The 9,374-nt window shown below is 46.0% G+C and overlaps 1 protein-coding gene across 1 annotated transcript in view; it reads right to left on the reverse strand.

Annotated features, from left to right (window-relative positions):
- EHD2 (EH domain containing 2) overlaps nt 1-2,086 on the reverse strand; it is a 43,134-nt gene extending 41,048 nt beyond the window's left edge. Inside the window, exon 1 of the mRNA XM_081922172.1 lies at nt 841-2,086. Coding sequence (XP_081778298.1) covers nt 841-1,238 — 398 coding nt within the window. The 5' untranslated portion in view covers nt 1,239-2,086. The remainder of the gene's footprint in view (nt 1-840) is intronic.
- Between the last annotated feature and the right edge of the window lie 7,288 nt (nt 2,087-9,374).

The following is a 9,374-nucleotide window of genomic DNA, read 5'->3' on the forward strand; positions in this document are numbered from 1 at the left end:
TTTTGAACCAATAAACTAGCTGAAGCACAGTTATCCCTTGAAATCTGTGATTTGCTTCTCCAGCCAAATAGCGCACATGAAAAGGTACATAAAAATGCACATGAATGAACTTTACAAAAATGCATCATTTTAAGGGGGAAATTGCGTACATTAGGAGAAATTTGCACTAAAATGCTGGCAAACCTTCTAGGTGATACTTTTAGAATTAAAACCAGCAAATTGCTGGGGGAATGTGGAGAACTGAATTTAAGACGGTCAAATTCAGCTTCTCTCCGTTTCTTATTCCCCCCCCCCACCCCCCGGTTGAACCACGTATGCCATCTTGAGCTCGCTGGCGAAAAAGTGGGGCATATAAATGTTAATAAGAGAGAGGTGTTGCATCAGATCAACACCGAGAGGGGAAATGGTCATATATGGTAAATAATAATAATGTAATCCAGTGTCATGTTGCATGTTCAAGTTAATAAAGTTGGGTCCCGAGACTGAAAGGGGTGAAGAGGAAGAAGAAGAAGAGTTTGGATTTGATATCCCGCTTTATCACTACCCGAAGGAGTCTCAAAGCAGCTAACATTCTCCTTTCCCTTCCTCCCTCACAACAAACACTCTGTGAGGTGAGTGGGGCTGAGAGACTTGAGAGAAGTGTGACTAGCCCAGGGTCACCCAGCAGCTGAATGTGGAGGAGAAGGGAAGCAAACCTGGTTCCCCAGATTACGAGACTACCACTCAACCACTACACCACACAGCCATACAACACAAACACATCTCTCTGAGCTTAGCCTCAACAAGGAATGCACTCAAAGGCCAGAAAATATGGGGAGGTGGTAGTTCTGGGGCACTCACCGGTTGAGAAAGGTGTTCCCAAAAGGGTTAAGTTTCCGGAAGGGCTTTTTGGGGTCCACGATGAGAGCGTTGCCCGGAATGATGCCCTCCGTTTCGCCGTGCATGACGGCAATGAAAGAGTCGGTGGTGGGCTCGGGCCCAATGCGACTCCCGGGGATGTCCTGCTCCAGCAGGTATTTGATGAAGGTGGTCTTGCCGGTAGAGTACTGTCCCACCACCAGCACCATGGGCTTATTGTCGAAGTCGGCATCTTCCAGGGACGGGGAATGGAAGTCGTGGAAGCGGTAGTACTCTTCCACGGGCAGCAGCTTCCTCTTGTAGAGGTCCTTCAGGCCCTCGGTGACCGTGCGGATCACTTCGGGGTTCTTCTTCTCGTTCTTCTTCATCCAGCTGAACATCTTGGCAGCCCGGTGAGGATGGCGCAGAGCCCGGTCCCTTGGAAGTGGACTGTAAATCGAAGAAGCTGGAGGTGAGGTGGAAGAGGAGGGGACTTTCGTTGGAGATCGAAGTCTTGACAGACAGCCTGCAGACCTTTCAAGGAGGAGATCAGGATTGACAGAAGTAGGCAAGGGCCCCAAACCTGACCAAAAGGCTGTTAGGATCCAGCACCCAAAGAGAATCCAGTGAGCTAATGGGTCTCTAATCTTCCAGGGAGCTGAGATGAAACCGAGATTTTATGGGTGGCATCTGTAGTTCTTCTATATCAGACTTTGGTGGGCTGGTCCAGAACTTTGAGGAGATCCCAAGTAAAAGCACATCAGTCAAGAGATCTTCTGTGGGATATTCTTCCAGCTGTAAATGTGCTGATCACCCGAGGTTTAGGTGTAAAAGCACAGCATGCACTTTGCCGCTAGATATAAAGACTCCGGATCAGAAATAAATACTCCGATGTGTGAATCGCTGTGTTTCTTCTGCTGCCTTTCGAAGAGAAGACTTCACTTTCTTCTCCAAAATGCGGTCGAGAGAGGCTGTAAGCCAGCACACGGCGGTGCAGGCAAGGGTGGAGTAAGGGAGACACGAATGCCAGTTTCAGATGGAAAATCCCTTTTGGTTGTTTGGGAGGGTTTGGTTTGTTTAAAATAAATGTTGGTTTTCCTTCCCCACTTCTGGGGTCCTGAGAAGCTTCTGAAGGGGACTCCCGCTTGCAGGAAGGCGCTGGCTGTCGGAACGAGCAGCTGCCAAGAAACAGGGTGCAGAATACATTAGCATAAATTATTCCGGAAGGGAGGGTGACGCCTGGGATGTCCAAGAACTTGAGAACAAGTAATGCGCAAAAAGAAAAAAAGAGATACACACATTCCCAGCTCCTCTCCAAAGTTGCAAGAATGCAGGCTTGGCAAATGACGGCCTCTGATGCCACCATGTGGTATGGGAAGGAAGGAAAGGCGAGCCCAAAAGAAAGGTGGAGGAACAAGATGGGATACAGTGCTACCTCGGGTTAAGTACTTAATTCGTTCCAGAGGTCCGTTCTTAACCTGAAACTGTTCTTCATCTGAAGCACCACTTTAGCTAATGGGGCCTCCCACTGCTGCCGCGTCGCCGGAGCACAATTTCTGTTCTCATCCTGAAGCAAAGTTCTTAACCCAGGGTACTATTTCTGGGTTAGTGGAGTCTGTAACCTGAAACGTATGTAACCTGAAGCATCTGTAACCCGAGGTACCACTGTATATCAGGGCTCAGCAAACTTTTTCAGCAGGGAGCCAGTCCACAGTCCCTCAGACCTTGCGGGGGGGGGGCTATATTTTTTTGGGGGGGAGAGAAATTCCTATGCCCCACAAATAACCCAGAGATGCATTTTAAATAAAAGGACACATTCTACTTATGTAAAAACATACCAATTCCTGGACCATCCGCGGGCCGGACTTAGAAGGCTATTGGGCCAGCAACGAGTGCTCTATCACTTGGTGGAGATTTTAATACCTTCCTGTCCACTCCTCCCGTTCTGCCAAGGGCCGGGTTCTTTCCAGACCTGGAGCCAAAAAACACACCAGTGGATGAAGAATAAGTCATGCTTTACAAGTGGTACCTTGGGTTACAGATGCTTCAGGTTACATACGCTTGAGGTTACAGACTCCGCTAACCCAGAAATAGTGGTTCAGGTTAAGAACTTTGCTTCAGGATGAGAACAGAAATCGTGCTCCAGCAGCGTGGCAGCAGCAGGAGGCCCCATTAGCTAAAGTGGTGCTTCAGGTTAAGAACAGTTTCAGGTTAAGTACGGACCTCCAGAACAAATTAAGTACTTAACCCGAGGTACCACTGTATTTGCATAAGGTTAACAGATAGCAGCAGGCATACGAAACACAAATTATAGCATACCTGACAGAAGTCACACACAATCTCCCCTTCAGCTGCCGGGAGCTCCAGGTAGAGCAGCGAGAAAGACCCCAGCCAACAGTCTCCCATCATCTCCTACCTTGATCTCTGAAGAAGCTCTCTGAGCCCCTTCAACCTACAGCTTTTATAGCCAACTTTGATTGACTTGATTGACTGTACCTGGTTAGCAGGCATCATCAGCCCGGGACACCTGGGACAGCCCGGGTGTGACTCAACAGGAATGCGGAGCAGCTGAGAGTCTCCAACCCAATTCACTGCAACTGGGTATCCTCCCCACTAGCCAATCAGCACTTAGAAGACAGGAGACCCAGGAAACCCCTGACACAGGTGTGTGGAGAACAAGTTATACCAGCGTGAATCGGCAAACTTTAAACCAGGGATGTAAAGGGAAAGAGACATGTCATCTAACTCCTCAAAATTACAATGGTCTTCTGCATTTCCCCTACACCACTTATATGATTATTGTTAATATTATTGGACTTCTCAACATATGATTGCTGGAGCTCCAGCTGGAGCTTGTTTCTAGAACATTGAATCTTTTAAAGTAGGAATTGTAGGTTGACTCTCCTTGACCTAGGAGGTCCACACCCACTGCCAAGGCAGGCTCCTTCACCCTTCTTCCTGGGCCGGCCAGTGCTGGTTCTCCATTATGGACACGGAAAGAACAGCAACAGCTGACTTGGGCACTGTGCTTTGCCATTCCACAGCTCTTTCTTCAGCTGTAGCTTCATTTTCTCCTGGTTTCAGTTGCTGACTGTTCCATCTGACTTGTCTTCAGCTGCAGTGGTGATTCTGCTGGCTGTGTTTAATTATATAAATTCTTTATACATCAGACAACAACTATATTTTGGAAAGGCACATGTTAAGATCTTTCGTATCCTGTCTGATACCTGCATACAGCAGCTGCATACAACAACCATACTTTGCCAAGGCAGATGTCAGTGGCGTAGCGTGGGTTGTCAGCACCCGGGGCAAGTAATTTGCACCCCCTAACCCGTGGATTTGCGCCCCCTAACCCTAAACCCCAGATGTTGCGCCCGGTGCGGCCGGCCCCCCCTGCACCCCCCACGCTACGCCACTGGCAGATGTGGAACATTACAAAGAAAAGTTCATCTTTTGCAAGTACTGTTCCTTAAAGTTGTTACGTTTGACACTTGTATTTGCTAAGACATGCGTGGAACACAAAAAGATTTTATTTGGACATTCTGTTTAAAAAAATTGATTCATTTGTACATACGTGAAACACAAAAGCTTCTTTATGGACATTACGTATATAAGAACTTATCTATTTGTATTTCCTGTTCTAAATGTTGGTCCTTAATTGCTTCTACTCAGTTAGATAATGTAAAAAGTGTTACGTTTATATGACGTCAATAAAGAATTTATATAGTTAAACACAGCCAGTTAAGTTGTGGGTATATTTGTTAGTTGAATTTACGTAACTATCGGTCTGAACGTCTGGTGTGGTGCTTCTGCTAGCAGACAGCTGAGTTTTCTCCAGCACTCGATCGCTTTTCCAAGAGGCGCACTGGTGCCTCCATCCTGTGACTGTGGAAGGGAAGCATCACTCCACGTGCTCCGTCTCCACGGGGAACAGAAGTTGCTGTCCTCGGCCGTGGGTTGCTGCATTCCTGCTCTGGAGCTACTTTGGCTTGCCTGTAAAACAGAAATAGGAACTGGGTAACCAGCCTTCACAACATTAGGAAAATGGCCAAGTAAACAGCTATCCTGAAGGAGCGTCTCCACCCCCATCATTCTGCCTGGACGCTGAGGTCCAGCGCCGAGGGCCTTCTGGCGGTTCCCTCATTGCGAGAAGCAAAGCTACAGGGAACCAGGCAGAGGGCCTTCTCGGTAGTGGCGCCCACCCTGTGGAACGCCCTCCCACCAGATGTCAAGGAAATAAACAACTACCTGACATTCAGAAGACATCTTAAGGCAGCCCTGTTCAGGGAAGTTTTTAACGTGTGATTTTATTGTATTTTTGGTTTTTATGGAAGCCGCCCAGAGTGGCTGGGGAGGCCCAGCCAGATGGGCGGGGTATAAATAATAAATTATTATTATTATTATTATTATTATTATTATTATTATTATTATTATTATTATTTTCGTGGAGGAAGGTCAAGATACTAACTGATGTGCATGAAATTTCATATATGGTGATATAATTCCTAGTGTTGTAAGGTAAGACCTTTGGAGCAGGCATTTTTTTAAAAAAGTTTTTTATGAACCACCCTAGTAGGGCAGTAATTGATCCTTGATCATTTGTCACCCCCCCTCCATGATGGCACCTGGGGCGGCCCACCCCCCCGCCTCCCCTTTCCTATGCCCCTGCTGATGTAGCATTCGGTGCATGACCTTGTCTGCAATTGTTCTGCTCTCTTACATAGAATCATCGAATTGTAGAACTTCTCACTTTCCTGCCTATTATATTTCATACGCCTGTTGAAGTCGTTCCAGTGAAGCACTAGTTATTTGACGTAGTAATAGTATTTACAAAAGAAGGCAGGGCTCTTCCTTAGAAGCAGGGGGGAATAGGTTAGGTAGGTGCCAACTTTTCAGATGTACGATTTCCTGAGAAAAGCCTACTCCTCTCCCTGGGGAGTAAGCCAGAGAGGGCATATACAGGACATATACGGTCCCTGGTTGCCAAGAGCCTTGGAGGCACTGCAACTATGATGTAGAATGGAAGGAGAAAGGTGGGGTGGTGGTGGCTAATTTTGGCATCACATAGGGTGCCCCTGAAATTTGAGACCACAAGGTCCGCCACTGGGTGAAGTCAAACCTCTGGGCACAAGTCTGGGCAGTGTGGATGGAGGTCCTGGGCTGCCCAGACAACAAGACTCCCCTCTCAGTCTCACTGATGGGGTCCAAAGGAAAGCAGAGGAAGATGTTTGGCACCAGCTTAGCTGCAGGAGTTGCCGTAAGGAGGTTTACAAGGCGCCATCCTACCGTCTCAGGGACTCCAGGCCAGATTTGTGAAGAGTTTACTCCATTTCTTCACCTTGACGGTTGGACCCACTCTTGGTCACATCCACTCCATCTGCCAGAACTTGTCTTCACCAGCAGGAGAAGCTCCTACATCACCAATGGCTTCCCACACAAGAGGGTTCCCAGGGTGTGGCCACTGTCAAATGCTGACAGCTTTTAGGAGTCAAACATGAGAACCGAGGGCAAAACTGAGGGCAGGGTGGAGACCAAGAGTGGACAAACTCCCCCAGGAGCACAATGTGCCCTCCACCAGAGGTACTGCGCAGTTCTTAAACACTGGGGCAATTGCTTCTCTGTGCATGGTGCCAGTTAGCAGCAATCTTTTCATTTTCAGGTATTTCCCAAAAAAATTAATATTTCCAAAAATGCATTATGAAAACATGCATTCCCATACATACACCACAACTTATAACCATATGTGTCTGTAAAACAAAGGGGTGAGCAGGAAGCTGGTCTGTGGTTTTCTGGAGAATTTGTAAATGAAATAAAGCTCTGCAAAGGTATCTTTGTGCTTTGTTCCTCTTGCCAGGTATTCAAGTTCACACCTTCTAAGCCCTTCCAGAACGTGATTATAACCACACGTGTTGCCACTAAGAGAAATGCCATTTGTGATTTATCCATGAAGTCCTGATTCTCATTTGAATGCAGATTAGATAACGCAAGATCCGGAGATTTTGTGATATGCTGATGAGTAATTTTGGTGCCTATAGCTGCCTTTGTCCCCCCACTGCCCCAGCACCTACTATGTTTATGCATATGTGAAAGTTTAACTGGGGTTAAGTACCATTTCTGCATTATCTTCAACATGGGTCCCTTAATCTGAGATGCTTTTATAGGGAAACTGCTTACTCCAAGACCTGTTCTCTCCTTAGTGAAAGTAATTCGAACTTCCTAACATTATGATGCAAAGCCATTGCTCAGATTGTATCATGATTAGCCACGCCCCATCTGGTATATATCCTGCAACCACCTGAGCCAAAATTTTGTATGTGGTGTTATAGCTGCTCTGCTTAGATATATCTTTCACTGGAAGGCTCCAGACAAGTTTAGTCCATCCTCACGCTGACTTTTTACCAGGTACGTATTGGGTTTTTTAAGGGATTAAAAGAAGAGGGGAGGTCAACGTTCTTATCTGGAGATGATTTATGTACCTAGACAGATGCTCCAGCTCAGGGACTAGAGCACAAACTTACGGTAAGCATGTTTATTGAGAAGTCCTGCAGAGTTCACTAGGATTTTTTTCTTAGGGTTGCAATCCAAATTGTTTAGGAACATCTCCCATCTCAAACCACACTTCGAAGCAACATGTTTTTCACTTTGTGTGATGGAAGATTGTGTAGGTTGGATGGGAGATTGTTCAGGTTACAGACGCTTCAGGTTACAGACTCTGCTAACCCAGAAACAGTACCTCGGGTTAAGAACTTTGCTTCAGTACAACAGCAGCAAGAATACTCATTGCAAAGTACTGGAAGACACAGGATCTACCCACTCTGGAAGAATGGCAGATGAAGGTGATGGACTATATGGGATTGGCAGAAATGACTGGCAGAATCCGAGACCAGGGAGAAGAGTCGGCGGAAGAAGATTGGAAGAAATTCAAAGACTATTTACAGAAATATTGCAAAATCAATGAATGTTAGAACGATGTTGGATAGAAATTAAGTGGTTTCCAGCTGTAATGTTTTAAGAGAATATGGAAAAATGGTTTAGAAGCAGGTTAAAGCTTATTGATAAGGATTTGCTGAACTAACAATTTGAATTGGAATACAAAAAAGGGAGGTACGAGGAGGTCTGGGAAATAAGTTAAAGGAAAATAAGTTATGGAAACTTTGTGTGTTTTTAATTATTTTTATTTTTGTATTTTTGTTATTTTTTCTTTTTTCTTTTTTCTTTTTGATTTTTACTGTATTAATATTGAAAATTCTAATAAATATCTTTTTTTTAAAAAAAGAACTTTGCTTCAGGATGAGAACAGAAATCGTGCCCCGGTGGCGCGGCAGCAGCGGGAGGCCCCATTAGCTAAAGTGGAACCTCAGGTTAAGATCAGTTCCAGGTTAAGAACAGACCTCCAGAATGAAATAAGTTCTTAACCCGAGGTACCACTGTATTTACTTTGCACCAGTTGGTTGTTCCAGTTCTCAAGCGATGTTTGGGTTTTACTCAGCATATATTTGTGAAAATCTGCAGGAGACAGAGCACAACAGAGAGGGGAAGAGAAAGTGCTTGGAGAGTTGGATTCTCTCAGTGCCCAGTGGGATATACCAAGACTACTTTCCTTCCTGTGCCTTAACAGCTGTCTGACTATAAGACTGTCTGGCTATAAGAAGTTCAGCAAGTTCCTTCATTGCAGGCTTTTAAGCAAAGCTTGGATGTCTGTCATGGATGCTTTAGGTGAGATTCCTGCATTGCAGAGGGTTTGGACAAGGGGCATTCCCTTCCAAGTCTACGATTCTATGATTCTAAGTTAGATATTATTGCCTCTTCTCTCAGTGAATAACGCTGCTCATTTTCTGCCTTTTCTGAATGCCAACCTGCAGATCCTCCTTGTTTTATAATTTTTAAAAAACCTGTTGCCAACGACTCCTTTGTGGAAGCTGAATGGCCCTATGATAGTACAGTGGTACCTCAGGTTAAGTACTTAGTTCATTCCGGAGGTCCGTACTTAACCTGAAACTGTTCTTAACCTGAAGCACCACTTTAAGCTAATGTGGCCTGCTGCTGCTGCCGCGCCGCCGGAGCCAGATTTCTATTCTCATCCTGAAGCAAAGTTCTTAACCTGAAGCACTGTTTCTGGGTTAGCGGAGTCTGTAACCTGAAGCGTATGTAACCTGAGGTACCACTGTATGTCCACGTCCCGAAAGCACCCTTGAAGGCAGCCCCACGTGGAGCAGGGAGGCTATGAATCGTCTCCATTTTCTCTTCTTCCCATTGTTCCCTCCAGTCTAGGGATTTGAAACCATTTGCTCACCGCACTCCGCCACTGCCGACTCAGAAAGGAGCATGTAAGGGGAGTGGGGTGTGCTGGTACCTGTAGGCAGCCCAGTTTGAGGAAGGGGGTATGTGTGAAGACCACCAGTGTCTACCCTTTCTTCAAAGCAACCTTCCGGACAAATTGGAGGCCAACCCACGAGGGAGGTCTATTCATTCAATGTATTTACTTGACAGAGTTGAGCAGCAGCTGAAATTGAGACTTCTGGCCACAGACATGAGTG

This window comes from Podarcis melisellensis (genome assembly GCF_964234715.1).
Source record: "Podarcis melisellensis genome assembly, chromosome: 8".
NCBI lineage: Eukaryota > Metazoa > Chordata > Lepidosauria > Squamata > Lacertidae > Podarcis > Podarcis melisellensis.